The 22,575-nt window shown below is 39.6% G+C and overlaps 2 protein-coding genes across 5 annotated transcripts in view; both read left to right on the plus strand.

Annotated features, from left to right (window-relative positions):
• The window catches only part of LOC106054873 (poly(rC)-binding protein 3-like), a 370,092-nt gene that overhangs the window by 185,592 nt on the left and 161,925 nt on the right, over positions 1–22,575 (plus strand). The window lies entirely within an intron of this gene.
• Positions 3,995–4,795, plus strand: LOC129928947 (uncharacterized). Its single transcript, XM_056045547.1, has one exon. It carries the CDS (start codon positions 3,995–3,997, stop codon positions 4,793–4,795), a length of 801 nt encoding a protein of 266 aa, XP_055901522.1.

The following is a 22,575-nucleotide window of genomic DNA, read 5'->3' on the forward strand; positions in this document are numbered from 1 at the left end:
CTTTTTTTTTGAAAATATGTATTAGTCATTAATGTTTCATTGTATTACTTGAGTATTATGTCATTAATGTTTCATCTGTTACGTAAGTATAATGACGTTTTCCTTGCTCTTTTGTTTTTGTTATTTTATTCCTTATCAACTGTTTGTTTGCTTTCATTAGATGTTGGCTCTCCGCCATTGTTTGAAACAATTGAAACCAGCCTGGCCTATACCTAGTCACACACACATAGATGCTTAAGAAATCTAGCACTACTGATTAGCAGAACTCAATACATTGTAATACGGAAACAATCTCTCAAAAAAATCTCAGGAACATTAACTCTGCGAATTGCAAACAAATTGTGAACACAAATAGCAAGGATAGCGCCCCCTTAAGTATAGATTGAACATCGAGTTCATCCTTCAAACAAGTCATACGATTAGTATGAAGCTGTTCCCAATGAAGAGTATAAACTAGATAAATAAATCCAGTTGATCTGGCAAATGGTCCAGGGGAAGAACCATGTGGTGAAGCGAAAGGAGAATCAGACTTAAAATGTCAGCCCCTAAATAATAGACATACCAAACATGAGTTGAACGGTGTGATAGATAGACATACCAAACATGAGTTGAACGGTGAGGGCATCTCTGTTATATATGGCGGTAACTGTGAGAGTATCTCTCTTATATATGGAGGTAACTGTGAGGGTACCTCTCTTATGTATGGAGGTAACTGTAGGGCATCTCTCTTATATATATGGTGGTAACTGTGAGAGTACCTCTCTTATATATGGCGGTAACTGAGAGAGTACCTCTCTTATATATGGTGGTAACTGTGAGAGTACCTCTCTTATATATGGTGGTAACTGTGAGAGTACCTCTCTTATATATGGCGGTAACTGTGAGAGTACCTCTCTTATATATGGTGGTAACTGTGAGAGTACCTCTCTTATATATGGCGGTAACTGTGAGAGTACCTCTCTTATATATGGCGGTAACTGTGAGAGTACCTCTCTTATATATGGCGGTAACTGTGAGAGTACCTTCTCTTATATATGGTGGTAACTGTGAGAGTACTTCTCTTATATATGGCGGTAACTGTGAGGGTACCTCTCTTATATATGGCGGTAACTGTGAGGGTATCTCTCTTATATATGATGGTAATCTGAGAACAATGTTCATATTTTTGTCTCATTTCTGATTGGTCACTTTTTATGGCTGCTTTCTATTTCCCTGAAACTACTTTATTTTCCAGTTGCTAGAACTCGTAGATAATTAACTGACTCGATAGCTTTCTAGAAAAATATGTTATGCAATTGATGTGCTCATTATTTATCCATAGCATTACATGTGCCTGTGTGCGTAAGGGATGATTATATTAGTTTGGTTCAAGCTTTAGCTTTAAGCGTTAGGGCCAAGACACACACACACCTCACGTGGACTAGGAAAAAGCTACATAATCATTCACGGATCATCCTTTTTTTTAGCGGCCCCCGAAAGAGTACGGTATTAGATAGTATAAGTTTTGTGTGGTCTGCCTGTCCGTCCGCCCGTCCCGTTTAGATCTCATAACTAGAAAAGATATTGAAAATCCGACATCATGATATTTTAAACATTTCAAAATTCTGATGCAACTCCTACTTTTTTCTTTTCTAAAAGCGAAAAATTTAATTTTGTATAATCCACTATGCCCTATGCAAGCAGTTTTTTCATAAAAATACACAATTTTTACAACTATTGACTATTACTAGTAAGAAACACAGGAGACTACTTCATAGGGGACAAGAGGCATTGCCATATTTGAACACATCTATGTAAAACGGATTTAGATTTTGTGTCAAAAATATTTTTTTTCAAACTGGTATTACTAAATTTAATATGTATATAAGTGGAATTTAATTTAAAACAACACTTAATTAGTGTTCTATATTATATCTCAATGGGAATAATGAGATAAAATGGTATTTTTTTAAATATTTTTTTTTTTCAGTGAAAAGTTCTATTTGTTGAGGCTTTGATTTAGAGATTCCCGCTTTACAAACCAATTAGATCTATTAGATAATCATTCAATAACATCAATTAGGGCAGGTTCACATTTATTTTTCCTTCACCTATCTCTGAGTCTATTGGACCAAACCTTCACCTTTTCCGTAGTCTGTTGAACCAAACAAGAATTTCATTCACTGTCTTCTCATCGCTTTCCTTGTCTTCCTCTTCATCTGAGGACCTTGTGATATGGCCATATAGTTTGAGTTTAAATTGTTGACATCGTGGGGTCCACTTGGTGTATTAATCTTTTCATTCGTGATGCGGTCTTTCTAAGTGACACCTAGGATTTTACTATTTCTTTACAAATATCAGCGCATCGAATAAATATGAATACTAACATTGTAATCACAATAAAATTAATAAATCTCCGTATCCTGTGGTATCAGGTCGATAGTCGAACTAACAATACAACAGTATCGGCAACACTTTCAACACAAACACGTTTCTTCTTTTTGTATCGACAGAGATAGAGTTTTAGTTGTTGATAGTTTCTAGTTTCTGATATTCTATCTGAAAAGATTGAAACCTGTCTTTTTATTGACCTGAGCGTACTACTTCGCGGGCCGATTTTGAGTTTGTGCTTCTACACAAACTTTCTTTGTAACCTTGTTTAATTAATGAATTTGGAAGATTGTAATATCTATTGGGGTTATGTCAAAACTGGAGTATGGTATGACTGGAGAATGAGTAGATAGATTTGATAAGACTGGTGTATGATAAGACTGGTGTATGATAAGACTGGTGTATGATAAGACTCGGCGGTGATTATACATCTCTAGTTGTTTCATTGAATGATACAAATCCTGACACTAGTTTCACTAGATGATAGACATCTCTAGAGCTGGGTATTCTCATAGTGCCTGAAAGTTTTAATAAAAAAGAATAACGATGTTACAACAGTGTTGTATGTCCCATGAATCACCAAACAGTTTATAGTTATACGGTGTTGAACTGAAACCATATGTTAGTAGAAAACAAAAGTTGATAGACTGGACCTTGAGGTCCTACGGAATCCATTCCATTCATAGAACATTCCACTATGTACATCAGTAATACTTTTAAATATTTCTGTGTATTTCTGTTCGTTTCATTTAATTTCCTCTTTCGATTTTTTTGTACAGGTTACAGTGAATGGGTAAGTTGACTATTTGGTTTTCTTTTCAAACATTTGTTTTCTTTCTTACGGATATCTGTATGTCTTTCTCATACATAGTTTGTCTATGTCCTAAATAATTGTTGCTATATCATTCATGTTTGTGTCTCTGTATCTGAGATTTGTGTAAATTCATCTCAAAGACAATTTTATCTTTTAAATTTTCTATTGTCAAAACTTCTTAATGGTCACCTGATCACTTTGCTTCGCTTCTTATTTGACTGTTGACATTTTAGCTGCTTTTCTAAACTTCCTGTTTGGTTCGGTCTAATTAAATGACATTGACATTTGTAGACTTGAGCTATGGAACAGAATAAATAGTTTGACCCCTTACCTAATGCCACCTTAAGAATAACAAAACAGATTCTTACCAAGTCTATATTTGAAGTAACAGTTAATGAATGACGTTCAATAGGGCTACTCCAAATGTTCACCTACACTGAACACAATTACTAACAATAAAAAGTCGAATTAACTAACTCAAACAAATTGACCTACTAAATAAAAACTGGTGCTGGTACTGGTGTGGTGCTCTTCAATACTCTTTTAGTCTAAGTCTCTAAATTGATGTTAAGTATTGGATTCAAAAGCAATCCACTTGCAGACAAAAACATTACAATTATTGCTTCATTGCTTGATACACACTCGCTCGTTAATTATGATATAATTTTGTATTCCATAGATCTGGCATTAATTAACTAAAAGCATGCCACATTGAATTTATTTCCTCAATTATTTTCAATTGATTGTGTGTATCAAAAGTCATTCATCTTCACGAATTCTTTAGTTGGCCTCCATCATTCTAAGAACGCAATGGATCATCTTGTTCATGTGATTGTAAGGACAAATGCTGAGGACACATCTTGTAGAGCACTTGTTCATGTGATTGTAAGGACCTATGCTGGGGACACATCTTGTACAGCACTTGTTCATGTGATTGTAAGGACATATGCTGAGGACACATTTTGTAGAGCACTTTTTCATGTGATTGTAAGGACATATGCTGAGGACACATCTTGTAGAGCACTTGTTCATGTGATTGTAAGGACATATGCTGGGGACACATCTTGTAGAGCACTTGTTCATGTGATTGTGAGGACATATGCTGGGGACACATCTTGTAGAGCACTTGTTCATGTGATTGTGAGGACATATACTGAGGACACATTTTGTAGAGCACTTGTTCATGTGATTGTGAGGACATATACTGGGGACACATCTTGTAGAGCACTTGTTCATGTGATTGTGACGACATATGCTGAGGACACATCTTGTAGAGCACTTGTTCATGTGATTGTAAGGACATATACTGAGGACACATCTTGTAGAGCACTTGTTCATGTGATTGTGAGGACATATACTGAGGACACATCTTGTAGAGCACTTGTTCATGTGATTGTAAGGACATATACTGAGGACACATCTTGTAGAGCACTTGTTCATGTGATTGTGAGGACATATGCTGAGGACACATCTTGTAGAGCACTTGTTCATGTGATTGTAAGGACATATACTGAGGACACATCTTGTAGAGCACTTGTTCATGTGATTGTAAGGACATATACTGAGGACACATTTCCATCCAAGTGTAGCGCAAAAAAAAAGTTTTTTTGATGGTAGAGGAAATAGCAAATTTTCTTTCGATTCGCTTTTCAGCCAGAGCTGAGGCCTATGTTTTGTTTTTTACTGTCATGGTCACTATCTCTCTCCACTCAGTGGCTATTTCTTTCCAGTATTCAACAATGTCCCTTGAGGTCCCATCTGATTACATCAATATATCCAAGTTTTTCTTGTGTCAATCACGATTCGTCTAGAGATGATGACTTGCAGGATACGTTCAACCTCCACCAGGTGACACTTCAAGGTAGTTGTCGTTGTCTGAGGTAAAGGTGCGTGGGAAGAGCCAGTTTCTCAGTGTCACACACACACACACACACACACACACTCCTTTGATTGTCAGGATGTATCGAAGGCAACGCAAGTGAAATGGATTTAAATTTGTCTCGTGTTTAGTGTCATCAGTCCATGACTCACTGTCCTACTGTCATCAGTCCATGACTCACTGTCCTACTGTCATCAGTCCATGACTCACTGTCCTACTGTCATCAGTCCATGACTCACTGTCCTACTGTCATCAGTCCATGACTCACTGTCCTACTGTCATCAGTCCATGACTCACTGTCCTACTGTCATCAGTCCATGACTGACTGTCCTACTGTCATCAGTCCATGACTCACTGTCCTACTGTCATCAGTCCATGACTCACTGTCCTACTGTCATCAGTCCATGACTCACTGTCCTACTGTCATCAGTCCATGACTCACTGTCCTACTGTCATCAGTCCATGACTCACTGTCCTACTGTCATCAGTCCATGACTCACTGTCCTACTGTCATCAGTCCATGACTCACTGTCCTACTGTCATCAGTCCATGACTCACTGTCCTACTGTCATCAGTCCATGACTCACTGTCCTACTGTCATCAGTCCATGACTCACTGTCCTACTGTCATCAGTCCATGACTCACTGTCCTACTGTCATCAGTCCATGACTCACTGTCCTACTGTCATCAGTCCATGACTGACTGTCCTACTGTCATCAGTCCATGACTCACTGTCCTACTGTCATCAGTCCATGACTCACTGTCCTACTGTCATCAGTCCATGACTCACTGTCCTACTGTCATCAGTCCATGACTCACTGTCCTACTGTCATCAGTCCATGACTCACTGTCCTACTGTCATCAGTCCATGACTCACTGTCCTACTGTCATCAGTCCATGACTCACTGTCCTACTGTCATCAGTCCATGACTCACTGTCCTACTGTCATCAGTCCATGACTCACTGTCCTACTGTCATCAGTCCATGACTCACTGTCCTACTGTCATCAGTCCATGACTCACTGTCCTACTGTCATCAGTCCATGACTCACTGTCCTACTGTCATCAGTCCATGACTCACTGTCCTACTGTCATCAGTCCATGACTCACTGTCCTACTGTCATCAGTCCATGACTCACTGTCCTACTGTCATCAGTCCATGACTCACTGTCCTACTGTCATCAGTCCATGACTCACTGTCCTACTGTCATCAGTCCATGACTCACTGTCCTACTGTCATCAGTCCATGACTCACTGTCCTACTGTCATCAGTCCATGACTCACTGTCCTACTGTCATCAGTCCATGACTCACTGTCCTACTGTCATCAGTCCATGACTCACTGTCCTACTATAATTAGATCATGACTCACAGGAATTTGTACACATTAAGAGATTCTCCATTCCAAGTGTTATATTTTATTCATTTATTAATAGAGTGTACCATCTAATCAATTATTCATATCGCCAACTACTTTTCGATACATTATTCAACTTGACACAGTTCTTTTGAGGACAGACAATTTTCTAATAAGTGGCAGTAATAAGCGGTTCTTTCCCTTAAATAATCATTGTTTTTTTTTTTATTTTTTTTTTTTTTGTTCTATTGCTTGCTAATAGTTTCTTTGTTTTGTTTCGGTCTTCCCAAGGCTCGTTTCAACAAATACTTAATTGTGACTTAAAAGTAAGCCCAGGTGTTTGTTTGTCCTATGTGGGCCTAAGAAAGAAAGAAATGCCCGGCACAATTCAAAGTAACTCAAGACGGGGTTAATGAATTTGTAGTAGATCTTGCTGCCAACTGTGCAGTTTTTACATTGACCTCATTGTCTCATTCATTTCATGTATTTCTAGTTCATTTCGCAAAATTTTTTTATGCTAGTTTGAACTGTTTTGTAACTGTCTAGACATGGAGTGTTCACTTTATTAAATGTTCATCTTTTCTTCCTGTTGTTAGTTGAATTCTCATTTACATATGAATCTACTCCTAAGTTCCACTGGTGCTGTAAGTCTACTACTTAGGTCATTCAAATAAAAACAGACCAGACTAAAGTCTGTGCCCTGATCCTCTCAATAAATTGTCTGTTACCTTCTGTTCTCTAAAAATGTAGTTTCGTACTGGGTGTTGCTCTATTTAATCATAATAATGATAATTTCGATAATGAATCTAATTCTAGGCAGGCGCCTCTAAGACGCCATTCATCTCTGTATAGGAGAGTAGAGGTAACTCTGCATGACTTGAGTACCAGGTATGAGTTATCTGCCCAAGTCTTTCTAGACCAATTGATACCACATGGTTGTATCTGACCGACTGAGGCTCAGCACTCGCTCTCATTGTACTAATGCTACATCAATGCTACATTAATGTTACATCAATGCTACATTAATGTAGTGTTTTTATGAAGACTCGGTTTTTAATCAAGAAACGGTTTATGCACAAAGACCAAAGAAAAATCAAACACAGATAATTTAAACAAACAAAACAACGCACATCTTAGAAGACCAACAAAGTCCAGAGCTGTAACTTTGACCCAACGGAAGTAGTACTACTAAAACATAAACTAGTGTAGCAACTGTAGCGACTAGACTAGGCATTTTACCGGATCTCTAAAACTCGACCTGAACTGAAATTTATAATTGTGTGTGTGTGAGTGTCTTGACCTAACCAAATACTTTTTTTTATGAAAGGAACACTAAATGTTACAATCAAATAACAACAACATTATGACCTTAGGCTGACTATAATTTGGCATATGTTAATGTCCAGTTGACGTGGCAGACACCTTAGGCTGACTATAATTTGGCATATGTTAATGTCCAGTTGACGTGGCAGACACCTTAGGCTTACTATAATTTGGCATATGTTAATGTCCAGTTGACGTGGCAGACACCTTAGGCTTACTATAATTTGGCATATGTTAATGTCCAGTTGACGTGGCAGACACCTTAGGCTGACTATAATTTGGCATATGTTAATGTCCAGTTGACGTGGCAGACACCTTAGGCTTACTATAATTTGGCATATGTTAATGTCCAGTTGACGTGGCAGACACCTTAGGCTTACTATAATTTGGCATATGTTAATGTCCAGTTGACGTGGCAGACACCTTAGGCTTACTATAATTTGGCATATGTTAATGTCCAGTTGACGTGGCAGACACCTTAGGCTGACTATAATTTGGCATATGTTAATGTCCACTTGACGTGGCAGACACCTTAGGCTTACTATAATTTGGCATATGTTAATGTCCAGTTGACGTGGCAGACACCTTAGGCTTACTATAATTTGGCATATGTTAATGTCCAGTTGACGTGGCAGACACCTTAGGCTTACTATAATTTGGCATATGTTAATGTCCAGTTGACGTGGCAGACACCTTAGGATTACTATAATTTGGCATATGTTAATGTCCAGTTGACGTGGCAGACACCTTAGGCTGACTATAATTTGGCATATGTTAATGTCCAGTTGACGTGGCAGACACCTTAGGCTTACTATAATTTGGCATATGTTAATGTCCAGTTGACGTGGCAGACACCTTAGGCTTACTATAATTTGGCATATGTTAATGTCCAGTTGACGTGGCAGACATGTGTTTGCTCACATTGGCTGCTAATTATTCCACTAGTCATCAAACTAAAATGTCTCTGACTGAGAATGTTATAAGCCAATCTCTACTTAACCTAAGAAAAGTGTGGATAGAGAATCACACTTTCAATCATGTCTTAGTTATTAGAGCCTCGGTTCTGAGCAGCTTTCATCATCTGCTCCCAGGTCATTCATATGACCTCAAGCTTTGCTGATGAGTGACCTCTTCTAGGTTTGCTTCGGCCCGTCCATTTTTCTCTTGCGTTGCGGAAAGACATCAAAGTTTAAATGTATTTAGCTAAGACATCAAACTTAAAGTGACTTTTAGACATCAGACTTGTTTAGACACTAGAAGTCTACTAATTAAGTCAACTTTTGCTGATTGTAGTGCAGATGTAAGTCTATTACACGAATCAATAAAAAAAAACAATTAGCTAATTAATTATTAGTGATGAATTATACGGTTTGATATGGAAATAAGGGGAATAAATGCTACTTAATGAAAGATGGGGATGTATATGTGGGTTTTATCCCTTTATTACGCTTTGACACGTTTTTTATCCAACTTTCCATTCTCGGATCAAGTTGAAATTTTACATAATTATTTATAGTCTATGCTAATGCACGAATCAATCCAAAAATTAACATATTATAGTTAATCATTTAGTACTAAATTACAATTTTTTTTAAATATGGCTGAAAGGGAGCTAAACCTGCAATTTTCTAATAAGTGGCAGTAATAAGCGGTTCTTTCCTTAAAAATAAGCATTGTTTTTTTTTTAAATTGCTATTGCTTGCTAATAGTTTAATTGTTTTGTTTCGGTCTTCCCAAGGCTGGTTTCAACAAATACTTAATTGTGACTTAAAAGTCAGCCCAGAATGATACTAGACAAGTTTTTGTTCTACTACATTTTGAAATATGTAGATGTATTGTTTCTCCGACACTCTCACTTGTTAGCATGAAAGACTCCCTCAGAGACTTGGATGTTAGCATGAAAGACTCCCTCAAAGACTTGGATGTTAGCATGAAAGACTCCCTCAAAGACTTGGATGTTAGCATGAAAGACTCCCTCAAAGACTTGGATGTTAGCATGAAAGACTCCCTCAAAGACTTGGATGTTAGCATGAAAGACTCCCTCAAAGACTTGGATGTTAGCATGAAAGACTCCCTCAAAGACTTGGATGTTAGCATGAAAGACTCCCTCAAAGACTTGGATGTTAGCATGAAAGACTCCCTCAAAGACTTGGATGTTAGCATGAAAGACTCCCTCAAAGACTTGGATGTTAGCATGAAAGACTCCCTCAAAGACTTGGATGTTAGCATGAAAGACTCCCTCAGAGACTTGGATGTTAGCATGAAAGACTCCCTCAAAGACTTGGATGTTAGCATGAAAGACTCCCTCAAAGACTTGGATGTTAGCATGAAAGACTCCCTCAGAGACTTGGATGTTAGCATGAAAGACTCCCTCAGAGACTTGGATGTTAGCATGAAAGACTCCCTCAAAGACTTGAATGTTAGCATGAAAGACTCCCTCAAAGACTTGGATGTTAGCATGAAAGACTCCCTCAGAGACTTGGATGTTAGCATGAAAGACTCCCTCAAAGACTTGGATGTTAGCATGAAAGACTCCCTCAAAGACTTGGATGTTAGCATGAAAGACTCCCTCAGAGACTTGGATGTTAGCATGAAAGACTCCCTCAAAGACTTGAATGTTAGCATGAAAGACTCCCTCAAAGACTTGGATGTTAGCATGAAAGACTCCCTCAAAGACTTGGATGTTAGCATGAAAGACTCCCTCAAAGACTTGGATGTTAGCATGAAAGACTCCCTCAGAGACTTGGATGTTAGCATGAAAGACTCCCTCAAAGACTTGAATGTTAGCATGAAAGACTCCCTCAAAGACTTGGATGTTAGCATGAAAGACTCCCTCAGAGACTTGGATGTTAGCATGAAAGACTCCCTCAAAGACTTGGATGTTAGCATGAAAGACTCCCTCAGAGACTTGGATGTTAGCATGAAAGACTCCCTCAAAGACTTGGATGTTAGCATGAAAGACTCCCTCAAAGACTTGGATGTTAGCATGAAAGACTCCCTCAAAGACTTGGATGTTAGCATGAAAGACTCCCTCAAAGACTTGGATGTTAGCATGAAAGACTCCCTCAAAGACTTGGATGTTAGCATGAAAGACTCCCTCAAAGACTTGGATGTTAGCATGAAAGACTCCCTCAGAGACTTGGATGTTAGCATGAAAGACTCCCTCAAAGACTTGGATGTTAGCATGAAAGACTCCCTCAGAGACTTGGATGTTAGCATGAAAGACTCCCTCAAAGACTTGGATGTTAGCATGAAAGACTCCCTCAAAGACTTGGATGTTAGCATGAAAGACTCCCTCAGAGACTTGGATGTTAGCATGAAAGACTCCCTCAGAGACTTGGATGTTAGCATGAAAGACTCCCTCAAAGACTTGGATGTTAGCATGAAAGACTCCCTCAAAGACTTGGATGTTAGCATGAAAGACTTCCTCAAAGACTTGGATGTTAGCATGAAAGACTCCCTCAAAGACTTGGATGTTAGCATGAAAGACTTCCTCAAAGACTTGGATGTTAGTATGAAAGACTCCCTCAAAGACTTGGATGTTAGCATGAAAGACTTCCTCAAAGACTTGGATGTTAGCATGAAAGACTCCCTCAAAGACTTGGATGTTAGCATGAAAGACTCCCTCAAAGACTTGGATGTTAGCATGAAAGACTTCCTCAAAGACTTGGATGTTAGCATGAAAGACTCCCTCAAAGACTTGGATGTTAGCATGAAAGACTCCCTCAAAGACTTGGATGTTAGCATGAAAGACTCCCTCAAAGACTTGGATGTTAGCATGAAAGACTCCCTCAAAGACTTGGATGTTAGCATGAAAGACTCCCTCAGAGACTTGGATGTTAGCATGAAAGACTCCCTCAGAGACTTGGATGTTAGCATGAAAGACTCCCTCAGAGACTTGGATGTTAGCATGAAAGACTCCCTCAAAGACTTGGATGTTAGCATGAAAGACTCCCTCAGAGACTTGGATGTTAGCATGAAAGACTCCCTCAGAGACTTGGATGTTAGCATGAAAGACTCCCTCAGAGACTTGGATGTTAGCATGAAAGACTCCCTCAAAGACTTGGATGTTAGCATGAAAGACTCCCTCAAAGACTTGGATGTTAGCATGAAAGACTCCCTCAGAGACTTGGATGTTAGCATGAAAGACTCCCTCAGAGACTTGGATGTTAGCATGAAAGACTCCCTCAAAGACTTGGATGTTAGCATGAAAGACTCCCTCAAAGACTTGGATGTTAGCATGAAAGACTCCCTCAAAGACTTGGATGTTAGCATGAAAGACTCCCTCAAAGACTTGGATGTTAGCATGAAAGACTCCCTCAAAGACTTGGATGTTAGCATGAAAGACTCCCTCAAAGACTTGGATGTTAGCATGAAAGACTCCCTCAAAGACTTGGATGTTAGCATGAAAGACTCCCTCAGAGACTTGGATGTTAGCATGAAAGACTCCCTCAAAGACTTGGATGTTAGCATGAAAGACTCCCTCAAAGACTTGGATGTTAGCATGAAAGACTCCCTCAAAGACTTGGATGTTAGCATGAAAGACTCCCTCAGAGACTTGGATGTTAGCATGAAAGACTCCCTCAGAGACTTGGATGTTAGCATTAAAGACTCCCTCAAAGACTTGGATGTTAGCATGAAAGACTCCCTCAAAGACTTGGATGTTAGCATGAAAGACTCCCTCAAAGACTTGGATGTTAGCATGAAAGACTCCCTCAGAGACTTGGATGTTAGCATGAAAGACTCCCTCAAAGACTTGGATGTTAGCATGAAAGACTCCCTCAAAGACTTGGATGTTAGCATGAAAGACTCCCTCAGAGACTTGGATGTTAGCATGAAAGACTCCCTCAAAGACTTGAATGTTAGCATGAAAGACTCCCTCAAAGACTTGGATGTTAGCATGAAAGACTCCCTCAAAGACTTGGATGTTAGCATGAAAGACTCCCTCAGAGACTTGGATGTTAGCATGAAAGACTCCCTCAGAGACTTGGATGTTAGCATTAAAGACTCCCTCAGAGACTTGGATGTTAGCATGAAAGACTTCCTCAAAGACTTCAATGTTAGCATGAAAGACTCCCTCAGAGACTTGGATGTTAGCATGAAAGACTCCCTCAAAGACTTGGATGTTAGCATGAAAGACTCCCTCAAAGACTTGGATGTTAGCATGAAAGACTCCCTCAAAGACTTGGATGTTAGCATGAAAGACTCCCTGAAAGACTTGGATGTTAGCATGAAAGACTCCCTCAGAGACTTGGATGTTAGCATGAAAGACTCCCTCAAAGACTTGGATGTTAGCATGAAAGACTCCCTCAGAGACTTGGATGTTAGCATGAAAGACTCCCTCAAAGACTTGGATGTTAGCATGAAAGACTCCCTCAGAGACTTGGATGTTAGCATGAAAGACTCCCTCAGAGACTTGGATGTTAGCATGAAAGACTCCCTCAAAGACTTGGATGTTAGCATGAAAGACTCCCTCAAAGACTTGGATGTTAGCATGAAAGACTCCCTCAAAGACTTGGATGTTAGCATGAAAGACTCCCTCAGAGACTTGGATGTTAGCATGAAAGACTCCCTCAAAGACTTGGATGTTAGCATGAAAGACTCCCTCAGAGACTTGGATGTTAGCATGAAAGACTCCCTCAGAGACTTGGATGTTAGCATGAAAGACTCCCTCAAAGACTTGGATGTTAGCATGAAAGACTCCCTCAAAGACTTGGATGTTAGCATGAAAGACTCCCTCAAAGACTTGGATGTTAGCATGAAAGACTCCCTCAGAGACTTGGATGTTAGCATGAAAGACTCCCTCAGAGACTTGGATGTTAGCATGAAAGACTCCCTCAAAGACTTGGATGTTAGCATGAAAGACTCCCTCAAAGACTTGGATGTTAGCATGAAAGACTCCCTCAGAGACTTGGATGTTAGCATGAAAGACTCCCTCAAAGACTTGGATGTTAGCATGAAAGACTCCATCAAAGACTTGGATGTTAACATGAAAGACTCCCTCAAAGACTTGGATGTTAGCATGAAAGACTCCCTCAAAGACTTGGATGTTAGCATGAAAGACCCCCTAAAAGACTTGGATGTTAGCATGAAAGACTTCCTCAAAGACTTGGATGTTAGCATGAAAGACTCCCTCAAAGACTTGGATGTTAGCATGAAAGACTTCCTCAAAGACTTGGATGTTAGCATGAAAGACTCCCTCAAAGACTTGGATGTTAGCATGAAAGACTTCCTCAAAGACTTGGATGTTAGCATGAAAGACTCCCTCAAAGACTTGGATGTTAGCATGAAAGACTCCCTCAAAGACTTGGATGTTAGCATGAAAGACTTCCTCAAAGACTTGGATGTTAGCATGAAAGACTCCCTCAAAGACTTGGATGTTAGCATGAAAGACTCCCTCAAAGACTTGGATGTTAGCATGAAAGACTCCCTCAGAGACTTGGATGTTAGCATGAAAGACTCCCTCAGAGACTTGGATGTTAGCATGAAAGACTCCCTCAAAGACTTGGATGTTAGCATGAAAGACTCCCTCAAAGACTTGGATGTTAGCATGAAAGACTCCCTCAGAGACTTGGATGTTAGCATGAAAGACTCCCTCAGAGACTTGGATGTTAGCATGAAAGACTCCCTCAAAGACTTGGATGTTAGCATGAAAGACTCCCTCAAAGACTTGGATGTTAGCATGAAAGACTCCCTCAAAGACTTGGATGTTAGCATGAAAGACTCCCTCAAAGACTTGGATGTTAGCATGAAAGACTCCCTCAAAGACTTGGATGTTAGCATGAAAGACTCCCTCAAAGACTTGGATGTTAGCATGAAAGACTCCCTCAAAGACTTGGATGTTAGCATGAAAGACTCCCTCAGAGACTTGGATGTTAGCATGAAAGACTCCCTCAAAGACTTGGATGTTAGCATGAAAGACTCCCTCAAAGACTTGGATGTTAGCATGAAAGACTCCCTCAAAGACTTGGATGTTAGCATGAAAGACTCCCTCAGAGACTTGGATGTTAGCATGAAAGACTCCCTCAGAGACTTGGATGTTAGCATTAAAGACTCCCTCAAAGACTTGGATGTTAGCATGAAAGACTCCCTCAAAGACTTGGATGTTAGCATGAAAGACTCCCTCAAAGACTTGGATGTTAGCATGAAAGACTCCCTCAGAGACTTGGATGTTAGCATGAAAGACTCCCTCAAAGACTTGGATGTTAGCATGAAAGACTCCCTCAAAGACTTGGATGTTAGCATGAAAGACTCCCTCAGAGACTTGGATGTTAGCATGAAAGACTCCCTCAAAGACTTGAATGTTAGCATGAAAGACTCCCTCAAAGACTTGGATGTTAGCATGAAAGACTCCCTCAAAGACTTGGATGTTAGCATGAAAGACTCCCTCAGAGACTTGGATGTTAGCATTAAAGACTCCCTCAGAGACTTGGATGTTAGCATGAAAGACTTCCTCAAAGACTTCAATGTTAGCATGAAAGACTCCCTCAGAGACTTGGATGTTAGCATGAAAGACTCCCTCAAAGACTTGGATGTTAGCATGAAAGACTCCCTCAAAGACTTGGATGTTAGCATGAAAGACTCCCTCAAAGACTTGGATGTTAGCATGAAAGACTCCCTCAAAGACTTGGATGTTAGCATGAAAGACTCCCTCAGAGACTTGGATGTTAGCATGAAAGACTCCCTCAAAGACTTGGATGTTAGCATGAAAGACTCCCTCAGAGACTTGGATGTTAGCATGAAAGACTCCCTCAAAGACTTGGATGTTAGCATGAAAGACTCCCTCAGAGACTTGGATGTTAGCATGAAAGACTCCCTCAGAGACTTGGATGTTAGCATGAAAGACTCCCTCAAAGACTTGGATGTTAGCATGAAAGACTCCCTCAAAGACTTGGATGTTAGCATGAAAGACTCCCTCAAAGACTTGGATGTTAGCATGAAAGACTCCCTCAGAGACTTGGATGTTAGCATGAAAGACTCCCTCAAAGACTTGGATGTTAGCATGAAAGACTCCCTCAGAGACTTGGATGTTAGCATGAAAGACTCCCTCAGAGACTTGGATGTTAGCATGAAAGACTCCCTCAAAGACTTGGATGTTAGCATGAAAGACTCCCTCAAAGACTTGGATGTTAGCATGAAAGACTCCCTCAGAGACTTGGATGTTAGCATGAAAGACTTCCTCAAAGACTTGGATGTTAGCATGAAAGACTCCCTCAAAGACTTGGATGTTAGCATGAAAGACTCCCTCAGAGACTTGGATGTTAGCATGAAAGACTCCCTCAGAGACTTGGATGTTAGCATGAAAGACTCCCTCAAAGACTTGGATGTTAGCATGAAAGACTCCCTCAAAGACTTGGATGTTAGCATGAAAGACTCCCTCAGAGACTTGGATGTTAGCATGAAAGACTCCCTCAAAGACTTGGATGTTAGCATGAAAGACTCCCTCAAAGACTTGGATGTTAACATGAAAGACTCCCTCAAAGACTTGGATGTTAGCATGAAAGACTCCCTCAAAGACTTGGATGTTAGCATGAAAGACTCCCTCAAAGACTTGAATGTTAGCATGAAAGACTCCCTCAAAGACTTGGATGTTAGCATGAAAGACTCCCTCAAAGACTTGGATGTTAGCATGAAAGACTCCCTCAGAGACTTGGATGTTAGCATGAAAGACTCCCTCAGAGACTTGGATGTTAGCATTAAAGACTCCCTCAGAGACTTGGATGTTAGCATGAAAGACTTCCTCAAAGACCTCAATGTTAGCATGAAAGACTCCCTCAGAGACTTGGATGTTAGCATGAAAGACTCCCTCAAAGACTTGGATGTTAGCATGAAAGACTCCCTCAAAGACTTGGATGTTAGCATGAAAGACTCCCTCAAAGACTTGGATGTTAGCATGAAAGACTCCCTCAAAGACTTGGATGTTAGCATGAAAGACTCCCTCAGAGACTTGGATGTTAGCATGAAAGACTCCCTCAAAGACTTGGATGTTAGCATGAAAGACTCCCTCAGAGACTTGGATGTTAGCATGAAAGACTCCCTCAAAGACTTGGATGTTAGCATGAAAGACTCCCTCAAAGACTTGGATGTTAGCATGAAAGACTCCCTCAGAGACTTGGATGTTAGCATGAAAGACTCCCTCAGAGACTTGGATGTTAGCATGAAAGACTCCCTCAAAGACTTGGATGTTAGCATGAAAGACTCCCTCAAAGACTTGGATGTTAGCATGAAAGACTCCCTCAAAGACTTGGATGTTAGCATGAAAGACTCCCTCAGAGACTTGGATGTTAGCATGAAAGACTCCCTCAAAGACTTGGATGTTAGCATGAAAGACTCCCTCAGAGACTTGGATGTTAGCATGAAAGACTCCCTCAGAGACTTGGATGTTAGCATGAAAGACTCCCTCAAAGACTTGGATGTTAGCATGAAAGACTCCCTCAAAGACTTGGATGTTAGCATGAAAGACTCCCTCAGAGACTTGGATGTTAGCATGAAACATGAAAGACTCCCTCAAAGACTTGGATGTTAGCATGAAAGACTCCCTCAAAGAATTGAATGTTAGCATGAAAGACTCCCTCAGAGACTTGGATGTTAGCATGAAAGACTCCCTCAAAGACTTGGATGTTAGCATGAAAGACTCCCTTAAAGACTTGGATGTTAGCATGAAAGACTCCCTCAAAGACTTGGACACGTGTCTTTACGACGATAGCAAAGTGTAGAGATAGATTCCATATAAGATTTAACCTCATATTTTATGAATCTCTAGCGTGTGGGAAATCGGTCCAAGCTGGGATGCCGCCCATATGAGAATGTATCCAACCTTTGAATCACATGTCGTTTATTAAGCCACGTTTCTTGTAGAAAGACCGAGCTTATTGTCACATTATTTGACAGTGTGAGCCAATGTTCTAAAGATAGTGGAAACTAGATGTTACCATAGAAACCAAATACTTTCATTGCGAACTGGTGAACGTGTGTACAATAGTACAGACAGAAGTGAGTCGAATTCTTCATGTTCATGTCACCAAATTGAACATTTCTTTGAACTAATGTTTCACTTCCATGTCACTAAAATGAACATTTCTTTGAACAAATGTTTCACTTCCATGTCACTAAAACGAACATTTCTTTTGACTAATGTTTCACTTCCATGTCACTAAAATGAACATTTCTTTGAACTAATGTTTCACTTCCATGTCACCAAAATAAACATTTCTTTAAACTAATGTTTCATGTCCATGTCACTAAAATGAACATTTCTTTGAACTAATGTTTCACTTCCAAATGAACATTTCTGAAAACGTAAATCAAAGAGAAAGTGAAAAGAGACACCACCACCCCTCCCCTCATTTTTTTTAGTGATTATGGTTATTGTCTTGAACAATTTAGACCTGTGGGGGAAAAATGTAACTATTCTCCTCAGCTAAAGTGTGTTCTAGAAGTCCAATAGAGTTGACTTGTAACGAGGTCACGTAACTGTCTGGATTGAAATAAAGGAATAGCTCAATACGCCATTATCGATTGGAATCTTACTACCGACTCACTTAAATCTCTTCAATGATTAGGAAGACGTCAGTTGTAAGCAACTTGCCGTATTGAATGTCTTTTGTCAGTCTGTTTAATTGTCAGGTCAATTAGATCCGGAGATGCTTTTTTACACTGTGTTTTCTATCACGGCACTTATACTAGTACCAATGTATAGCTAGATCTAAACAACTAGCACTAGATAGTGAGTAAATGTTTTCATGTGTTGGTGTTCACGCCCTTGGTGTAGTTTTCTTGGTCGAAATAAAGCAATGATGTGATAAGTCATCCTGACCTATATAAGTGACGGCAACTTGATAAGTGGTATTATGGTATATATAACTGATGATGTCCACTTGATTAGTGGCATTATGATACACATAAATAACGCAACTTGATAAGTGGTTGGCCTATTAAGATTTATAAATGGTGATATCAACTTGATAAGTAGTATTATGGCATATAAAAATGACGTCAATTTGATAAGTAGTTTTACATATAAAAGACGTCAGGTATTATAAGTAACTTGTTATCTTGCCTAAACTGTAAATAGATGTGTACTGCTGTGTATTGCTGTGTACTGCTGTGTACTGCTGTGTATTGCTGTATAAAGGAAGAATAGAGCAGTAAGGAAAGTAACAAGGTTAAAGACATCAGGTTCTGAGACTGAGTGAATGTTATACAATGAAAATAACAAGCACCTAGAGGTAACATTCAGATTTCTCTGACCATTGTGACCATTAAAGTCCTCCTGGTGTCAACATTGAAAGTACCGCTAACCGTGTTGTTCACTGGTTGACTAAGATGGAATTAGACGCCCGAGGAGAGGCTCCTAATTGGGTCAGGCAGCAGCCAATGGAGAAAAGAAAATGTGAAGGCAACTTCACCAGAAATTCGCGAAAATTGCGATATTATATATGTAACGGTACCGAGTTGTGGCCCCTGGGTGGTGAAAACCGTTTAGACACAATGGAAATTGTCTCCCCTTCCCCAGGGGGACTGTATCGGGTAGTTATCTGCTCGTTAGTAGCCCTGATGGAAATGCTGTGTTGTCCCGCGTCAGGGATTGATTCCCCTCTATTGTGTCACAAATGAGATTGCCTCAGCTTGTCCCCTACAATGGCAGCCCAAGGAAACTGACTGGCTCATCATGGGGAGACTATTTGTCACTCTCAGCTACGGTCATAGTGGTGCTGAGGGTTGCTATGACTACCAGAGTATCAACAAAATCAATCAGCATACGAGTACACACACCCAACAAATATATTTATTCAACAATGATGCACAATAGAGCCCTAGATGAAAATATTCGTATTCAGAGCGTTGTCCTAGAGCTGTTCCAGATTGAGCTACTTCATACATGGACTTCTATATATAGGCTTGGAACTCTTTCAGAAACAAAACTTTTCAGATTTTGGCGTTTTTAACTAAATGTACATTCAACATCTTGCAAAGTTTTGCATCTCAATCTGGAGTGGAGGGGTGTCTTATATCTATATAATTTAATTTCATTATAAACCAGGGGTTCTCAACCTGTGGGTCGCGACCCCCTTGGGGGTCGATTGACGATTTGCCAGGGGTCGCCTAAGACCATCGAAAATATGGATTGTGTTTATCTATTCTTCTATTGCTGTATGTGTGTGCGTTGGGGGGGGGGGTCGTGGTAGAGTGGGGGGGGGTTATAAAAGGGGTCGCCAAGCTAAAAGGGTTGAGAACCGCTGTTATAAACTTATCCGATAAACAGGTTAGACGTATACGATATTGACTTTAAAAAAAAAAGAAAAACATTTAGTTTGAATCAGTCATGTCATTCAATTTGTATTAGATCTGGACTAACAATAACAAATCTGTACGATTAGAAATAGTTTTACCAATTGTTTTTTTTAAGCGCAATTGAGTATTTTAGCTTTCTCAATCTGCTATGATATGGATACCTTGTCTGGACCAGTTGGCAAGCGGGGAGGAAGAAGGCGTATCCGAGTCAAGTTTACCGTGATGTCTGACCACTGTGCCGTGGGCATAGTTATGCAAATTGAAGGTTTTATAGTTATCTACAAGTTAGTTTCAAACTTGTAGGCAAAGTATAAGCGGAACTAATTCGACATATACCGCCACACAAGTCAAGTACAATATCTTTCCCGTTGTTCGATACCAAACAGAATAATTAATGACCAATAATTATTTAACAAATTGGTTTAAATTTTTTTTATTGGTTCTTGTGTTGTCAGGTACAAGAAATAATTGTGCTAAATTTAAACTTGATCCGAGATATAGGGTGTGGCAGTTTTGATGTCGGTGTAGGTTACAACTGGCTCTATGTAGCTCTTCATTTTGAGGCTTTAAGACAATGCATTATTTTATTTTTTATTCTCGTTTAATAAATAAGAATAGATTGTATTCAAGACTTCAAGATATACAGTTACACAAATAGGTCAAAGCCAAACACCGTGTTCCACACTTTTAGTGATACACTGTATACAATTTTAGTGCATCCAAAAGTGTCAAATATGTATAACCAATAACAAATAGCAGACTTTCCCACACAATGTCCTTCTGATCAATTTATATCCCTCCCCCCCCCCCCCAAACACATGTGCTACACAACAGTTAGAGCGCTAGATTGGACAAATAAATATACACTTTCCGTAATGACAACTATTAGAAACCGCGACAAACTATTCTCTTTGGGATAAAGTCTAATTGGCGGTGAGCAGAAAAGCTTCAGATGCCCTCAACTTTGTCCTACATTTCAAGATGAAATGTTTCAACCCCTAAGTGCCAGGAAATGTTCGGACCATGAGAAGCAATAGATGTATCTGACCCAACTATCTGCTGTACACTTTGAGAGACTACCAAATGTTTGATAGAAAATACAACATTAGTCAAGTTCCACTTTCAGACCTAGCCATCTAGAGGGCAGATGATTATCTGTTTCTTTGGCCAACGGTTAACGAGCAGGGTGTCATGTGGTCAGTACAACTACCAACCGCCTTACTTTTCACAACTGAAGTCAGATACCCCATTAGAGCTGAGATTCGAACCCAGGACCCCAGGTTCGGAAGCCAAGCGCTTAACCACTTAGCCACAACACCCCCATAGAAAATACACGCTTTAGATTATCTCCTCTTGTGAGAACAAATGATTCTATTTATTGCATGATCATAAACTGAGTTTTTTGTTTTACATCTGTGTGGGAAAGAATTCCTCAAGATCACGTGACTACTTTATACCATAGTGACTCCCCAGGAGTAGGAACAAAATTCCAGTTCATTTTAGGGGAGGCAATTGTCAGTATGTTTCTAGAGTTCACGCTGACTCAACATCTTTCCATCAAATCATTGTGTTATGACAGGGGCAGACAATTTGGTTAATCCCGACATCACTTTATTCATTTTTTTTCTAACTAGATTGAAAAGATTCTATCCCTTTGTTGATGACCTGTCTTATTATTAGAGGTGCCCTTTTCTTTTCTGTATTCTGTATCCACCTTACATTTCTCTGAGTTGTTAGCAGCGTTTCTATAGGAGAGGCGTCTCAGGGGCGGGGTCACTTTGTGCTAGAGTGAAGATGCGTTTCCTTCAAAGTTAATATCAATCTTCAGAAAGTTGGTCCTGCAGTGAACTTACACGTCTTGTTAACTCTTGAGAGCCAGGCTAAAAGCTTTTCTCCGGTGTACTCTCAGCTTGCTAGAAACTAGGGTTAATGCTTTTTTTTTTAGTTAAGGGACTGATGTTGTAACTCCAAAAATAAAAATAAAAAACTATAAACCAGCAACTAATTGGTGAAGTTGTATGTTCAATGTCAAGGTTAGAGCAAAGTTTTTCATCGCCATGAAATTTTCAAGATAACAGAACGTAAATGTTTACACACATCACATCATCCACACTATGATGTCTAGTATTTTCTTCACATCACATCATCCACACTATGATGTCTAGTATTTTCTTCACATCATATCATCCACACTACGATGTCTAGTATTTTCTTCACATCACATCATCCACACTATGATGTCTAGTATTTTCTTCACATCACATCATCCACACTATGATGTCTAGTATTTTCTTCACATCACATCATCCACACTACGATGTCTAGTATTTTCTTCACATCATATCATCCACACAACGATGTCTAGTATTTTCTTCACACCACATCATCCACACTACGATGTCTAGTATTTTCTTCACATCACATCATCCACACTACGATGTCTAGTATTTTCTTCACATCATATCATCCACACTATGATGTCTAGTATTTTCTTCACATCATATCATCCACACTACGATGTCTAGTATTTTCTTCACATC

The sequence above is a fragment of the Biomphalaria glabrata genome, chromosome 11 (genome assembly GCF_947242115.1).
Source record: "Biomphalaria glabrata chromosome 11, xgBioGlab47.1, whole genome shotgun sequence".
NCBI lineage: Eukaryota > Metazoa > Mollusca > Gastropoda > Planorbidae > Biomphalaria > Biomphalaria glabrata.